We start from the raw sequence: 17,688 nt of genomic DNA, 5'->3' as shown, positions 1-17,688 counted from the left end.
TCACTCAGAACATAATTTGGTGCTGATTGCTTTTTTCATGGCACCTTTCACATCCTTATTCCTTAAGCTGTAGATGAGTGGGTTTAACATAGGAATGACCACCGTGTAGAAGACAGAGGACATTTTGTCTGTGTCCATAGAGTAACTGGAGCTGGGTCGGAAATACATGAACAGGAGTGTGCCATGAAATATAGCCACTGCAGTCAAGTGGGAGGCACATGTAGAGAAGGCTTTGCGTCTCCCCTCAGCTGAGTTCATTCTAAGGATGGTAGCAATAATGTAGCTATAGGAGAGGAGAACGGTAATGATGCTGCACCCCACTACACAACCAATGAAAGTGAACATCACTATCTCATTGATGGATGTATCTGAAGAGGAGAGGGCTAGCAAGGGTGGGATGTCACAGAAAAAGTGGTTGATGATTTTGGAATTGCAGAATGACAGTCGGAATGTGCAGCAGGTGTGGATGGCCGAATCCACTAAGCCCACACAGTAGGCAAGGGACACCAGCTGGATGCAGATTTTCCTAGACATGGCGATTGTGTAAAGAAGTGGATTACAAATGGCGACATACCGGTCATAAGCCATGACAGCCAACATAAGACATTCCACATCTGCAAAGACCCCAAAAAAATACATCTGAATTGCACATAAATTATATGGAATCCTCTTTTGCTCAGATAAGAAGTCAACTAGCATCTTGGGAGAGACAGTGGAGGAGTAGCAGACATCGCAGAAAGACAGATTGCTCAGGAAATAATACATGGGTGTGTGGAGCCTGGAGTCAAGCTTGATCAGCAGGATCATCCCTAGATTGGCAATTATGGTTATGCCATAAACCAGCAGAAAGAGCACAAAGAGCCCCTGTTGCACATCCTTTCTGCCAGAGAGTCCTAGGAGTAGGAAGTCAGTAATCACGGTGCAGTTCTCAACAGCCATCTCTCAGATCTGGGAATCCCTGCTTGTGAGAGAAGGAAACAAAACCAGGATTAACATCATCTTACTCTCTTAGTAGTTAAACTGCTGGTTCTCTCTATTTTTCTGCATTTAGAAAGAGAGACAAGCAATGTCAGGACTGTTTAGGTGAACCAGACTGTCCTGGAAATATACCCAAATCAATATAAATGATTTGATAATAATATTTCCTACATCTGTACATCATTGTACAGAATTTGTAACACAATTTCATCCAAATTAAAGCATGCTATTTGGGGCACCTGGGTGGCTCAACGGGTTAAAGCTTCTGCCTTTGGCTCGGCTCATGATCCCAGGGTCCTGGGATAGAGCCCCACATCAGGCTCTCTGCTAAGCAGGGAGCCTGCTTCCTCCTCCTCTCTCTCTCTGCCTGCCTCTCTGCCTACTTGTGATCTCTATCTGTCAAATAAATAAATAAAATTTAAAAAAAAATTAAAGCATGCTATTTGCATACCAACATATGTTGCATTTACGAAAAGTTTTGCTAATTGTTTCTTCTATAAGGAAATTAATGTCCTCATTGTTTGAGGCCGTAGTTCTTATGATTATTTGGCCAGGTTACCATGTGTTCAGCAAGGCATTTTTTTTTTTTTACATCTAGTAGAAATATCATTATATTCTATTATAGAGAAGCATAACTGAGAGGCACTCAGTTATGAATATATGGAATAGGCATTCAGTAATAAATACATTCTTTTGTTTTCCCCCAAAATCCAAAATAGTGGACCATATGAAGAATTCCTTCAGACAACATGCTTCCACTTCCCCACCCACCCCATGTCCTTTCCAGTCTCATTAAATAGAGCCAGTCTGAGGTTCAGGACCCACTGGAGCAGGGAGGGTGTGGTTGCTGAGGAGCAAGTTGGAAGGTGTCCAGGAGTCACACTCTACAATGGGCAGATAGGAAATTGCCAGGACTAACCAGGCTCCCTTCAGACACCTGCTCTTGCTTGGGGGAGATTATGACGAACATCTGGGCTCTAATCATAGGGATTCTGGTAGCAGGTGACAGAGCAGCAAACAAGGGAGTGTGGTTTACTGTGTGAGTCTCTCTGCCCCAATTTACTAGAATTTTGATGGTCTATTCACCAATAGTTCAGATCTATAAGAGGCATGTTAGAAGTACTCATGTCCACAATCCTAAACTCCAGAGTGCTTCAAATTTGAACTGCACCTTTTCCAAATTTCCAGACTTTTTAATATTGTTTTATTTTTTTATTTATTTTATTTTATCACATCTACTTTTAAATATCTTTGAAATCTACCTCCCTTTGTTTAAAAAAAATGGTTACTTGAATTATAGGTTCTACTGTTTTATTTTATCCAAACCAATTATATTTTATGTAATATCATACAAGTCCTCCTCTGTTTCTGAGAATTTAAGAAAAGTGGAGATGAAGTTAGATGAAGAGGAGATTAAAAAAATATCTGAATAATGATCTAGTGATCAAGGGACAGATCTCCAAACCCTTAGCTTAAGCTCATTTAAATATCAGTCTCTGTAGAAACATATTTTTAAAAATGTTTTCTTAAAAATTTTAAGAAAAAAAAATTTTAGAATATATAAAAATACAAGTCATGAAAAACAATAAAAAATAGGTGACATCTGTACAATCCATACTTGCTTCCTGTGTTTTCCCTGCTTTCTAAGTGTATATTTATTTTAAATAAGTAGATTCATAAAAGTAATTGAAATGAAAGTTTGTATAATATAGCAGACACTTCTTTGGTTTTATATCATGTTTTCAGTTAAAAAAGGGTTTAAAAAAATCTGGGGTATAAATGAGAAAAACAGCAAAAAATGTTAGTACCTGCCCCGGAATTACTGACCTCCGTTCCATGCAGTTCTGCCTGTAGGAGGCTTCAGCATTGTCTCCTGACTGACCTGGATTATATAATCATCTCTGAGTCTGGTCCCTGGTGCTCAACACTGGGTCTCATGGGAATAAGCGAGATAGCTTATACCATAGTGGTTTGTTTTCTGATATTTCATAGGGGTAAGGTGATAGAATAAGAAATACAGACCATTAAAAAAATGTGTCCTTCTCTACCTTACCACTTAAAATTATATCTATTTTAGGAATAGCAAAACGACCCCATTCAACAAGCATTCCTTATTTCTAATTCCCCAATCCCTATACTATACTAGAATTGATATTTGTGATAATTTCATAATTTACAAAACAAATACACACCCATTCATGTCCAGCTACTTACACAGATACACAAACTTGTTCCCATTAAATTCATTCACCATGTAGAATTTTCTGGAAACAGCAAAAAAAAAAAAAAACAAAAACAAAAAAAACTGACCAATATCACATTGCCTATTGATAACTGTATTTTGTTGTCTGTATTACTGAATTTTTATTTTTTAAATAAGTGATGTCATGATGTAAACATCATATATATAAATAAATATGATGAATACAGGCCATGGATTCCAGTGTATTAATGTACATTAATTTATTCTATATATCCTCTATCAAATGACCACTTGATTTATATGTAATTCTACATATCATGAAAACTTTGATATGAATAAAATTATGCAAATATAATTTATCATATCTATATATTCTTATTTTTTTAAGATTTTCTTTATTTATTTAAGAGAGAGCACATGGAGGAGCAGTGAAGAAGGGCAGAGGGAGAAGGAGAAACAGACCCCTCGCTGAGCAGAGAGCCTGATGCATGCGGGGCTAGATCCCAGGACCTTGGGTTCATGACCTGAGATGAAAGCAGACACTTAACCTACTGAACCACCCAGACACCACTATATCTACTTTTAAAAAAAAGAAAAAAAGATTTTATTTATTTATTTGACAGACAGAGATCACAAGTAGGCAGAGAAGCAGGCAGAGAGAGAGGTAGAAGCAGAAGCAGGCTCCCTGCTGAGCAGAGAGCCCTATGCCGGGCTGGATTTCAGGACGTCAGGATCATGACCTGAGCCAAAGGCAGAGGCTTTAACCCACTGAGCCACCCAGGCGACTCATATATCCACATATTTTTAAAAATAAATTCTGTGAATGATTTTTTTTTAAAGATTTTATTTATTTATTTGACAGAGAGAGATCACAAGTAGATAGAGAGGGAGGCAGAGAGAGAGAGAGTGAGAGAAGGAAGCAGCTCCCTGCTGAGCAGAGAGCTCGATGCGGGACTCGATCCCAGGACCCTGAGATCATGACCTGAGCCAAAGGCAGCAGCTTAACCCATTGAGCCACCCAGGCACCCCTCTGTGAATGATTTTTTAAGAGCACAGAGATTGACCTTTATAAAAGGCATTCTTGGCCTTTTTAACCATAGTCAGAAGTTTTATGTTGTCTAATTCTAGGCACATATTATGATGCATTTCATATGTACCACATGTCCTGGCTTGTCTCTAACCACATCATAACATGATACAGAAATTGAAATGAGAAGTAATAAGTCAGGTTCTAGAGTCTCACTGATACTAAGTTTCATTGAATCTACAGAAAATGTTCAAGAGAGATTCCTGCATATATTGCAGTGAAACAAATTTTGTCTTAAAAAGCTAGCACTCCAAACCCCCCAGCAGAATGTGATAGTGTGTTTGTGTTGAAATGACATTCAAAAATTCACGAATTTCCCAAAGACTCCCCCGATTTCTAATAGATGAGAGAAGACTCAGTCCACTTCACCAAGGTGGGACCCCAATGACAATGGAGGGCAGAAGTGTTACCACATGGGAGGGAATCCAATTTAATTATATTAACTGGGTACTTGAACATTAGTGATGTTGTTGTGAAGAAAAAGTGATTTGAAAGCCCCCTGCTTTGCACAATTCCATGAATCAAATAGGAAAGAAATTTTATTTCCTTGAGTTTGTGCAACCTCGAAGTTCAGGGGAACAATCCCTGTATTGTCTGTTTTCGGACTCATAGTTTGTCATGTGTGTGAATCATTGCTACGCACTTACAAGCACACATTGCTATGTATTCTTTAAATGCCTAGTCTTTTTTTTTAAGATTTTATTTATTTATTTGACAGACAAAGATCACAAGTAGGCAGAGAGGCAGGCAGAGAGAGAGGGGGAAACAGAAGCAGGCTTCCTGCTGAGCAGAGCACCTGATGCAGGGCTCTATCCAAGGACCTCAGGATCATGACCTAAGCCGAAGGCAGAGGCTTTAACCCTCTGAGCCACCCAGGTGCCCCTTAAGTGCCTAATCTTGATTAATACTACAAAAAAAGGTAAAAATATCACATATATTTTGAGGCAGGTAATTTAATTGCCCCAAACCTGTAAATGCAAACTTTGTGTAGACAAACCACAAAAAAAGTGGGGTTCATGGGGCATCTACCAGTTTGTGCATCCCAATGCTTCAGGTATTTTCATATTTCTCCTGAAACGTCACCTGGAGTCAATAGTCATAGATTTTGCACTTTTTTTTTTTTCGCTTGTTCGTCTCTGTTGTTACAGAATTTCCTGTTACTTTCTATAAAACTGGATTACCCTTCAAGCAAAAGTCAAAGAGATGACTATACTTTTAATTTTTGGAAAAGTGATTTTCGTGGCAATGGTTAATGTATTTTTCCTAAATGTACTGTTATTCTTTGTGTGATAATCAAAATGTCAAATACCAAATGTACTCCTCTGGGAAAAACTGCTGAGACAATCAATGAGCCATCATATGAACTCAAGAAAGTGAGAGCTTTCCTACTGTTCTCTATCTCTCTTATTTGAAGGAGGAGCAGCCATCCTCTATCAACTTCTGATTCCTTTCCATATTCATTTTTTTTTTCCCACAGGTGCTTCCCTGTCTGCAGGGAGGTCAAATCTCCTTAGGCCACCCTTGGTTCATAGGGGAGCCAGATTTGAACTTCATAAACATGGTCGCCCTCCAGATTATGTAGTCATCCTGGTCCCCATTAGAACTGGAATGTGTGCTGCAATACACTGCACAAAATTGGATAATCTAAATTAATTCCCGAAGGAATTTGTTTGTTAATAGAGAACAGCTTTCTTTAATTATGAGGGGAAAGGCTAAAGGGAAAATTTAAGAAGTCAGAGACAGACAAGTGGGAAAAAGTCTATAACTAAGGAACTCCCTTGGTATCACTGGTATCCCTAAACATAGCACTACATAGGAACTGTCTACTTATAAACACCTTCCCCGGGAAGCCTGGATGGCTCAGTCATTAAGCATCTGCCTTTGGCTCAGGTCATGGTCTCAGGGTTCTGGGATCAAATCCCGCACTGGGCTCCCTGCTTTGGCGGGAAGCCTGCTTCTCCTTCTCCCTCTCCCTCTGCTTGTGTTCCTTCTCTCAATGTCTCTCTCTGTGTAATAAATAAATAAAATCTTAAAGAAAAAAAAGAAGCCCTCCTTCAAGGGCACCTGGGTGGTTCAGTCATTTGAATATTGGACCTTTGATTTTAGCTCAGGTCGTGATCTTGTCGTCAGGAGATCGAGCCCTGCTTAGAGCTCTGTGCTTGGCATGCAACCTGGTTAAGATTCTCTCTCTCCCTCTCCCTCTGCCACCCACCTCCCATGTGTGTCCTCTCTCTCAAAAACAAAACAAAACAAAACAAAAAGCCTTCCTTCAAATAATAGTTTTCTGGCCCTGAGTCATGGGCTGTTGTGAATAAGTTCTCTGCATGAACTGGTACCAAGTTCTGTGCATGATACTGATACCAAGTTTACTAAATCTTCCTGTTATAGGAAATGAGAAAATCAGGAGTTGTTCATTGCTAACATCTCTATTTTATAAGCAAGCAACCCATTTTTAGGAACATATAGGGTAACTAATGAAGTATTTCTAACAGTTAGAAATGCTTTATTAATTTTACAGAAATATCTTGAAAACATTCTATAAAATAAACTGGAGATTTTAAAAATTTGTATGAAATTCTCCAGCTGTCTATAGCCTGAGAGTAAATATCTTTAATTTTAGAATTAATTTTGAAGTTGTGTGTGTTTATTATTAAAAAAACAAAAAACATAAAACAAAAAACTAGTGACTTTTCAGGAATAAAAATCTCTGCACACATTACCTAAAACAAAACACGAACATGAGAGCATTTCCGAGACTATGAGCCCTAACACAAACTGATGTCCAGTATGATAGTTCAGTATGTTTCTTTAATATATTGAAGTGAAATCATTTGGTTTGTAACCTTGTACGTCTTACACTCCTTGTTACGCATATGATTCCGTTATGTTGTTGTACCTGATGGTAACTTACTAACTTTCTTCACTGTGTGGTATCTCAATGGACAAGCATACCCTATGCTATTGTCCATTTCCAAATAATGCTACTACCATCATTTTTGTACAAGGTTTGAATGTCCATAGTCACGCATTTGTATTGGATGTCGAGGTAGGGATGGAATATTGGGGCCAACTATAGCAGATCCTGCCACACAGTTTTCCAAGGTTGTGGCTCAATTCTGATCTCTGCTACCAGTGTGTGAGAGGAAAAATTGTCCCACCTCTACACAAGTACTTGATGTTAATATTGTGAATCATTTTCATTTTGGCCCTTCTTTAGGCGGGTCAAGGTACAGGCCCGCGGTTTTAATTTTTATCTACCTGAATACTAGTAATGTTGTACCACCATTTCCGTGAAGAGTCTGTTAGATCCTCAAAGCGGATAGGAGGTCAGGAAAGAAGCTGTGTTTACAAGGACTCAGCCTTCTACCGCTTCTAGCCAATATCATACCATTAGGTCCAATCAGCCTCGAGATACAATGCCATTCTTTTGTATGAAGAGGAAGCCACTTGTTTGGCTTGTTTGCTTACCTTTATTTTAACATTTCCAATAGTGGGGATATGTTTACACAGCAGTAGAATCACAGGCATAGGGCGATGGATTATGGCAAGTGGAAAGGGTCTTAGAGATAATCTAGTGAGGGATCCTCTTTTACAGAGTGGGTGTGAGTTCTAGTGAGGAAGAGCGAGTTGTTAAATACCACAGTGACTTCAAGTTGTATTCAGTGCCAGGTTCACAGCATATTTCTGGAGAGGACTGTCCAAAGAGGCTTAGAGTTGCTGTCTCTGGCTTCCACACAGCTTTGAGTTATTGAGTTTTTACCTCTGTTGTATTCTAACACGTAGTGCTAGACAGTCTATCATTAGTATGCCTCTATCTGCTCACTAGGTGGTACAAATGCCCAAATCTACCATCAGTATGTCATTTTTATCCTTAGGGATTTCAGTGCAAGGCTGAAGGAAAGGAGTCCAGACACAAACATGCCTATTATATCCATAGTCATTTATAACATAATATTGGAAAATTATTCTCTGTCCCTGATGACTGTGTGAGAACCCTGTGATGTAGCCACACAGAGAATGGAAGTGAACTGGTAAGGAAGGAAGTAAATGAGCCAGAATAGACCAAAGCCTTTTAATGTTTTTTGTTGTTGTTGTTGTTTTTTTTCCTATTTCTGTAGAACCCCATATGGAAGGGTTAGTTCAGGCCATCTGCCCCAAGTTCCTATTTAAGTCATGAGTCTACTAGTCAACATTCCTAGTGAGTGATTTTTTACTCTCTAATTACATAAATCAGGAAGATGAAGCCTACAGTTAATTAAGTTGGTTTCTTCCATTTTTAGACATACATTCGTTGAGTCTAAGATATCTCATTTAATTGGTTTATGATTTCCTTCTCGTCAGTTCAGACTCATTAGATGTGATTCAAGAGGCCAATATGCAGATCAGATCAGTCTTTACATGATATTACATATGTCATATGTCATATGGAAGAATGATAGCATATTTATAACTCCTGAATTAGAAGCCTCTGATCCACTGGTTTTAGACTTTAATACATTTTAAAAAGAATGGCTTTTGCTATGTTGCTTCCCATAAGAAAGATTAACAAAAGAGTATTGATAAATTGGGAAAATATGGTACAAGTGGAAACTCTTAAAACTTTTTTCAAAAAAAAAAAAAAAATTCCCATAGATTTTTTTTTCATCACCATATTTTTCCCGCAATCTGTCATAGTTTTCCACAAATGTCACCTTCAAAAGCAGAGGAGCCTTTTGAGGTTTGATACTGAAATTCTTTCTGAAATTCTTTCATCAAGGACAATTATAATTACTTAAGGGGTATTATGTGATAGATACTTAAGAATGTCATTGAGTCTTCCGTGGTCCATATCCATGTTTTCTCAAAAAGTTGCTTCCAGTGGTTGACATCAGAAAACTTGAGCAGAGCCAAATGAAGACGAGCACATCAGAAAGTACACAGATGATTTTTTTTTTACTTCCCATGTAATTAGTATAAGTATATTTATAAGTTTATTACTTTAGTATCTACAACCCTTTTTATGCATTTTCTTATAAGCTATTAAATACATATATACAAGGCACACATTATACTTCATTAAATTACATTTTGACAAATAGCTAATGAATATTCAAAAATGTTATCAAGGATGTAGTTTTTATTATTTATGTGTTTTTCCATTTTGTGCCCCAGACATGATAAAGAAACTGGATTGATAAGAATGATACTCAACTTTGCAGCAAAGAATATTTATCGTTTTATATTGGAGACAATGGTCAAATCAACTGAACCACAAGTACAGTGATGCCTTAAACCACAAAGAGGAGCATTTAACCAGGATGGAGAAGACAGAGGGAAGGAAGAGCCAAGTGGAAGTGACTGAGTTAAATTTCAGCACAAAGATGTACTTTATCAGGACCTTCCACTTTGTGCTTTTATCCTTCTCTTGTTGGACTTTGAAGGGGGGCAAAATACACCACCCCAAAAGATACCACTTTGGTTATTGTTTTGTTGTTGTTGTTTTGTTTTTGTTTTTTTGTTGTTGTTTTTTTTAAGATTTGTCTTTTCATTTAAGAGAAAGAGTGTGTGTGCACAAAGGGAGTGGTGGGAGTATGGACAGAGGGAGAGGGAGAGAATCAGACTCCCTGTTGAGCATGTAACTGTCTTGGAGCTTGATGTCACGACCCTGAGATCATGACCTGAGTGGAAAGCTAGAGTCAGATGCTTAACAAACTGACCCAACCAGGTGCCCAGACACTGATTATTTTAAGTCAAAGTTTCTTAAGGAATAGCAGGTGCAAGAAGGACACTCTGAGCCTCTTTTGTCTTTCTGAAAGCAGGAAATAAATTTCCTATGTGAAAGGTGCTCTCTTTGCACCAGGAGACAGACTTCCTCATCACCAAAGAGGGAATTGATGGCTGAGAAGTCTAAATAGACAAATTCTGTTACTTCTTTACTTATTTACTACACGGAAACCAAACTTCTTTGTCATGTCAATTCTTCACAAATGTATTGTTTCTTTTTCTAAAAATTGTAACAGATACCTTATTTGGCCACTTCTTATTTTTATATTTTTATGAGATCCTGCACATGCAAAGTTGATTTTTTTCCTCCTGTTAATCTATCTTATATCAATTTAATTATTAGATCAGCCAAGAACCAGGAAGGGAAGAAAGAGAAAATTTTGTTTCCTTACAATTACATCACCTCTAAGAAGACATTGTCCTATCTGCCTCAGGATCTGTAATTCCAGCCTCTCCATCTGGACTCCTTTTTTTTCTCCCCATCCCCATTGTACCCTCTTCACCATTTAGATCTGAAACAGAATTTCAAGGAATCATTTCTTCTCCACACTCTACAGGTAGGTGTTTTGTTTGAACTTAGAGTTTCTTACCTTTTCACTTCAGGGAGATTTAGAGGTTATCATGATATTTGTTAAGACTAATTAATTTTATTTAATTAATTTTATTTATTCATATTACATTATTGAATTCATTGGAATATAAACAATATAATTAAACGCTTATAGTTCTTATAATAATTAAATTAATACATAAAATAAACAATAAATGCAAAATTAGCACACTAAAATGAAGACAGAAAAGTGTGCCAAATATTAAGTGAGAATTATTTAAAATGGAGACATACAGTAAAATATACCATGTTTAGGAAACTCCCAAATATTGGTATCATAGTGTCATAATAAAATACTTACTGTATTAATTAACGTATTTAAGACAACTTAATAGTATAGTATAATATAGTGATATAATAGAAGATCTGAAATCAGAAGAGTATATGTGTGTATATGTATATAAATATATATTTTTAAACTATATAACTACTTACTTAAAATCAGATTTTATTTTTCAGTTTTTCCATCATCTCTTTCACATTCTTGTTCCATAGGCTATAAATCAGAGAATTTAATATGGGACTCACATGAGTATAAAACAAAGAGTTCATTTTGTCTTAATCTAAGGAGAAGGAAGAATTTGGCCAGGAATATATGAAAAGCATTGCTCCCCAGAAGATTGCCACAACTCCTAGGTGGGAGGTGTAAGTGGAGAAACTTTGAATCTCCTCTCAGCAGAGTGGATCTTCAAGACTGACGAGATATTAAGAGTCAAGAACTCCTAAAATGGTGCTCAGTTCAATGAAGACAAAAATGTAAAAATGAAATGAAATCCTTGACCTGTGTATCTAAGCAAGACAACAATAAGAGATGAGAGATATCACAGAAGAAAAGATGAATCACATGACATACGGAAACATAAGTGGAATATTAATGTCAGGGGTATCAAAGCATCTGACATTCCTACCATGAGCAGGAATTCCTACCTAAATCCTGGCCATGAGTAGGGAGCACAAGGGGCAGCCAATGACTTTGTATCAGTCAAAGACCATCATCAGAGCAGTAGACACTTAGAATCTGCAGTACAGAAGGTGAAGAATTGCAGAGCACAGTCAGTGATGGAAATTGATTTGATGTTGGCAAATGCATCCAGCAGCATCTTGGGTCCAGTTGTGTGCTACAGCAGAGATCACAGAAGGAGAGGTGGCTGAGGACAAAGTGTTGGTGTGTAATCCATTGTAATTATAATGAACATTCCAAGATCTGCCAGGAAATTAATAAGTGCCTAGAGACATCGTACAAGGGTTCCCTTTGGGGTCCAGTTATTGGTAATTCTCAAGAGAAATAGTTTCCCTGTCCATCTTCTTTATTCTTTTTGTAAAGTTTAACAAAAATAATCAAGAAAATGATAGCTCAAAATTTGACCTTTCCAGATATATCCAAAAAGTATTATCTCTAAGATAGAACATGATTTATTTCTGTAAATTGTCTTTTTTAACCTCAGAAAACTGCCCAAGTGTCACATTCATTTTATTTATTTATTTATTTATTTTAATTTACTCTAAATTTATTTTGGATAAAGTTTTTTCTTTAAGAAATGCATTTCTTTATATATAGTAGAAATTAACACTTTAAAATTAAAGAGGAAACGTATCAGTTACTTATGAGAACTATCTCTTTTCAGCAATTCTCCATCTTTGGAAGACTCTATAAATCATGTATTTATTTATTTATTTATTTATTTATTTATTTATTTATATGTTCAATTAGCCAAAATATAGTTTTACCTTAGCTGAACACTTCATTATTATTGTTGTTCAATGAGTTGTTATATTACACAAATCCAGAGAGTATATAAAAAGTAACGTAACAATCAGTTTGTTCTCTGTATTTAGAGGTCTGATTCTGCTTTTTGTTTGTTTGCTTTGTTTTTCTTTTAGATTCCATATTTACCTGATGGCTGCCAGAGGAGAGGAGGGCAACTACAGGAAGGGGAGTAAGAAATACAGACTTCCAGTTATGGAATAAGTCACAGGGATGAAAGCTACAGCATAGGGAATATAGTCAATGGTACCACAGTGGCATTGTATGGTGACAGATGGTAGCTACCCTTATGGTGAACATAGCATTAAAATATGGACTTGTCGAATCACCATGTTGTACACCTGAAACTAATGTACTATTGTGTCAACTATATTAAAAAAAAAAGTAATGTAGATGGCCCTAAAGTTGGGCAATGTGGCAATGGTGGGGGTACTGACTGTAGGAGCCATGTTCTGTGTGATACTTTCCAATATGTGGATCACTGCAGGATGTTAACATAGGGGCAATGGCAGGCCACCCCAAATATGCCACTATGACATATTGATTCGTTATTTAAGAGACAGCCTGTGCAAGGAGGATATTCTGACTCTCCTCTGTCCCCCTGAAAACAGGAACTAAATTTCCCATGCAAAAGGTGCCCTCCTTGTACCAGGAGGTAGAAACAAATCCTTATCACCAGTTATAAGAAATTCAGAGCCTAGAAGCCTGCATAAACAGCCTTGTTATATCTTACTAATTTACTACCACAGACCAAATCCTGTTTAGAATTTCTTACTTTATTGAAGCTTGCAAAGTTCAGTTTTCTTTGTCCTGCCAAATCTTTTTTTTAAATTTAATTTAATTTAATTTTTTTTCAGTGTTCCAAAATTCATTGTTTATGCACCACACCCAGTGCTCCATGTAATACATGCCCTCCATAATACCCACCACCAGGCTTATCTAACCCTCACCCCCCTTCCCCTCCAAAACCCTCAGTTTGTTTCTCAGAGTCCACAGTCTCTCATGCTTTGCTTCCCCCTCCGATTTCCCCAAAGTCACTTATCCTTTCCTTCTCCTAATGTCCTCTGTGTTATTCCTTGTGTTCCACAAGTAAGTGAAACCACAAATAAGTGAAACCATAGGATAATTGGCTCTCTCTGTTTGAGTTATTTCACTTAGCATAATGTCCTCCAGTCCTGTCCATGTTGATATAAAAGTTGGGTATTCATCCTTTCTGATGGAGGCATAATACTCCATTGTATATATTGTACTGCCAAATCCTTATAGATTTATTGTTCGATTGTATAAATAATATAAAATCTGCTAAGCCTTGATCATTTCTTTAGATCTCAATTTCATTACTGGGCCATATTGAGCATATAATAAAATTTTGTGTTGTTTTTTTTTTAACTCCTATTAATCTTTCATGTCAATTTTACTCTTACTTCAGTGGGAAGACTTGAAGGGTGGAAGGAAGTTCCTTTCCTTCACCAATAAGCACAGGTCTATGTGTCATTAAAGCCCACTGTTGACTGCAGTATACAGAAATGTCTTCTGCTCTATGTGCTGCCCTACTTCAATTAATTGATTTCCTTCAAATGAATCAAGTAAATGCCATATCTGTGTATTCAAAAGATAACTTAAGAAGTTACAAGGAGAACCAGTGTATGGGAACAAATAGCCCAGGTAATTTTTTCATCTGAGTCCTCCCTAGGGAATAGACAGGGACATTCTGTTTTTTCATGGTTCCTATAAATCTAGACCACATCATAGGTTAAAATCACTAAAATAAAGTGTTCTTAATGTGGGGGAAATGGTTTTTCATGATACATTTCAGCAGCCTTTTCATTTATTACTTTTCAAACATGCTGTATCTTCTGCCTTAGGAGATATGCTTGAGGTTAAGCTCAAACTACATAATTGTAACAATTTGCCACCCATTCAGCTGAAGACACCAAACCATTTGTGGTACCCTAGAACTTTATTACCATTATTTACTTCTCTGCTTCATATTAAAGGAATGAGATTTATCCTTGGTCACTTCATGTGATTCCTTTCCAAACTCATTTTCTCTGTCTCAAGGGATAACAAACTTCTTTAGGTTATGCTCTATTTAGATAGACTCTAAATTTACCTCCCTAAACTTGACTGCCTCATAGACCATTTAGTCTAACTTCCTGTTAAACTTTTCCATTAAAATCTGAGCCTTAGTAATTATATTATTATTAAAAATTGAATAATTAACATCTCAAAGGATTTATTTTTAATTGAAGATGAGTTTGTTAAATAATGAAAGAAAATGACTTCACTGCAATGTAAGACACCAGAGACAAGAAAGTGAGAAAAGAAACTGTATCTAAATGGCTTCCCTGGTGCCATTGCAATCAATATACATAACTATCTATGTATAAAATCCCTCCCTCAGAAAGTAGTTGCGCAGCTGAGTGATGAGCTTTGGGAATAAGTTCAGTGAATGACAACGATACCATGGAAAACTAGGTGTCCTAAGTCTCCTTGTTGCTGAAAACAATATTAGAGGTTATATATATATATATACATATATATATATATATTCTCATATATATATTCTTGCTTTATTAAAAAGACAGCAATTTTTAATAAGAAAAGTCATAGTTGTTCATTGAAATAGTCTATGAAATTGATGTCATGGATCTTATAAAGTATACTTTGAACTTTATTGTCTACATGGCCTTAATGGAGATAAAAGCTTATAATAATAAAATTCTGATGTCTCCTACAATCTAATGGTGAAGGGACTCTGCTTTTGGAACAGTTTGATATTTAAAACATGTATAGAAAATACTTAAATAATTAGTATACTATTGGATAAATGAAAACAAAATAAAATAAAAAACCCGTAGTCAGGACACTGACCAAGAAACAAAACATGACCGGAATGACCAAAGCCTTCCACTTGCTACTTCCTAAGTTACTAGTTTCTTATCCGCAAGGAGTACTTACTTTCTTACCTTTTATCACAACACATTAGTTTCATATTTTTTGAGCCATGCATAAGTAGATGCCTGTTTCATGTACTGTGTTACTCAACAACATGCTTGTGTAACCCAGTACATTCATTCTTCACTCTCACTGTTGTGTAGTATTCTTCTATACAGATATAGTATCCAATTGATGTTTACTTTAACGTGGATAGGCAGTTATCTTCTCTTTTTCTATTCCTGATAACATTGATGTGAAAATTCTTGCATATGTCTTCTAGTAGAGATACACATTTATTTATCTTGGGTATAAAACCAGGAATAGGAAACGTGTGTGTGTGTGTGTGTGTGTAAAATTTAGTTTTATCTAATTTTACCACACAATTTTTCAAAGCAGTATGCCAACCTATGCTTCCACGATCCCATTATCAATGAGTGAATCCTGTGTGCATTTCACATAATATTGTCTGCCATTTTAATTTTAGCTATTCTGTAAACATGACTAAGAAAGTTGGATATTCACTATATCATCTCATAAAAGTCTCTTAAAGTCAAAATGAAGAATTGAAAGTTAGTCAAAAGGGTCTACTTTATGGTATGAGGGCTCTTGCAATCAGTGCTATCTGTCTGTCATCATTGCGAATTACAGTTCACGTCAAATTGGCCCAGCATTGTAACGTGGTCCCACCCATCTGTTATATTTCAAATCTCCCCAAAGATAGAAGTGGCTTTATGCATTATCCATTTATAGAATCATATCAGTATGGGTGCTGAATGTGGTATCTGGAATGCACAATAAGGATTATTCAGTTTAAACCCTTTTTTGATAGAATGGAAACTGAGGCTCAAGGAAGAAAAATGACTTATTGAAGGTCACAATTACCGTGACTTGACCATAGAGATTCAGACCCAATTTTGCTGTCGTTGTTTTTCCAGTACACAGCATGTTTGCAGAGTTCAAGCAAAAGTTGCTTCCTTTTTTTTTTTTTAAAGATTTTATTTATATATTTGACAGAGGTCACAAGGAGGCAGAGAGGCAGGCAGAGAGATAGAGGAAGGGAAGCAGGCTCTCCACTGAGCAGAGAGCCCGATGCGGGGCTCGATCCCAGGACGCTGGGATCATGACCTGAGCCGAAGGCAGAAGCTTTAACCCACTGAGCCACCCAGGTGCCCCAAAAGTTGCTTCCTTTTAAGAAGAGCTACACAATACCCAATTTGTGAGAATTATTGTTGTTTTGATTTAACAAGTTTTCCTAACCAGCTTTTCCACATTGCTTGTATTGTACATATTGTACATATTTCCTAATCTTTTATCACTGTAACATTAATGTTTAGGGATGCCAGTGACTGGTCAGAATAAGAAAGTCTTAAGAAGAAACAGACCTATAATAATGACACATTACATACAGGCATTGATAATGTCTTACTTGAACTATAGTTGCCACCATTGGAGGTGGGTACACTATGAGAAGCATATAAATTATGGATAAAGAAATTCTAGGAAATGGTTAAGATTGAATTAGATAATATGAATCAGATTAAAATATTTTGATACTACAATTCCCTGACTTTCTATGTAAAATAAAGATATAAATATCCTGTAGGTCATTAGCTCAAGCTCCTACTTCAATCATTAATTCTCTAAAGTTTATATTAAGTGATTATTCATCCTCTGCTATTACAAATTTAGGCGTAGGGGTCTCATAGATTTTAAAAATCAGTCAAATTCCTTTTTAGACACTCTTATTGAACTTAAAATATGTCATTTAATAACTATAAAATTTCTTTCTCTAATTCACACATTAGACTTAGATTTGCTTATAGGAACCAAGATGAAGATCGAATACATTGCAGTTGTCCACGGGAGGGGAGTGTGCTAGTGGATGGCATCTTGATGCTTCTGAAGTTAACACTATCTGTGCTTGGGCTTTAGTCTCATTCAAATGCACGTTGGCCATACTGCTCTTCAAGATAATTCCTAATTCATAGATAATATTTGAAAAAAAATGGGGCATTTGAGGAGGCATTGTAACTGAAAGATATCATCCTCTGTTCCTTTTGTTTGTTTTACCTTTATACCTCCTCTTACCATGGCTCTGAATCCCAGAAAGAAATATCATCGACAACAGAAGGAGTCTCATTGTCCTATGTGGGCTTTACTGGCAATCTGAAAGGTTTCACCAAAGGCTTTAACAACAACACTTAGGTAGCCTTAGGCACTGAATGAATTTTAGTTTGTGTAATTGTAGCAAACCTTTAAGAGTGCCCCTGATTCCTGTATGGTTCTTCAAATCCCTGTCTTCATCCCTGCTTACTCAACAAGCCACCACAGTGATTTGATCA

At 36.6% G+C, this 17,688-nt stretch overlaps 1 protein-coding gene and 1 pseudogene across 1 annotated transcript; both read right to left on the bottom strand.

Moving 5' to 3' along the window:
- On the bottom strand, positions 1-939 carry LOC123949447 (olfactory receptor 5W2-like). Its single transcript, XM_046016886.1, has one exon. The coding sequence runs from the start codon at positions 937-939 to the stop codon at positions 1-3; it is 939 nt and encodes a 312-aa protein (XP_045872842.1).
- Positions 940-11,082: 10,143 nt separating this feature from the next.
- LOC123948603 lies at positions 11,083-16,291 on the bottom strand (annotated as a pseudogene).
- Positions 16,292-17,688: the final 1,397 nt, after the last annotated feature.

This window comes from Meles meles, chromosome 8 (assembly GCF_922984935.1).
Source record: "Meles meles chromosome 8, mMelMel3.1 paternal haplotype, whole genome shotgun sequence".
NCBI classification, from domain to species: Eukaryota; Metazoa; Chordata; class Mammalia; order Carnivora; family Mustelidae; genus Meles; species Meles meles.
Note: the sequence above shows the minus strand (reverse complement) of the source record. Positions and strands in the feature narration are given on the sequence as shown.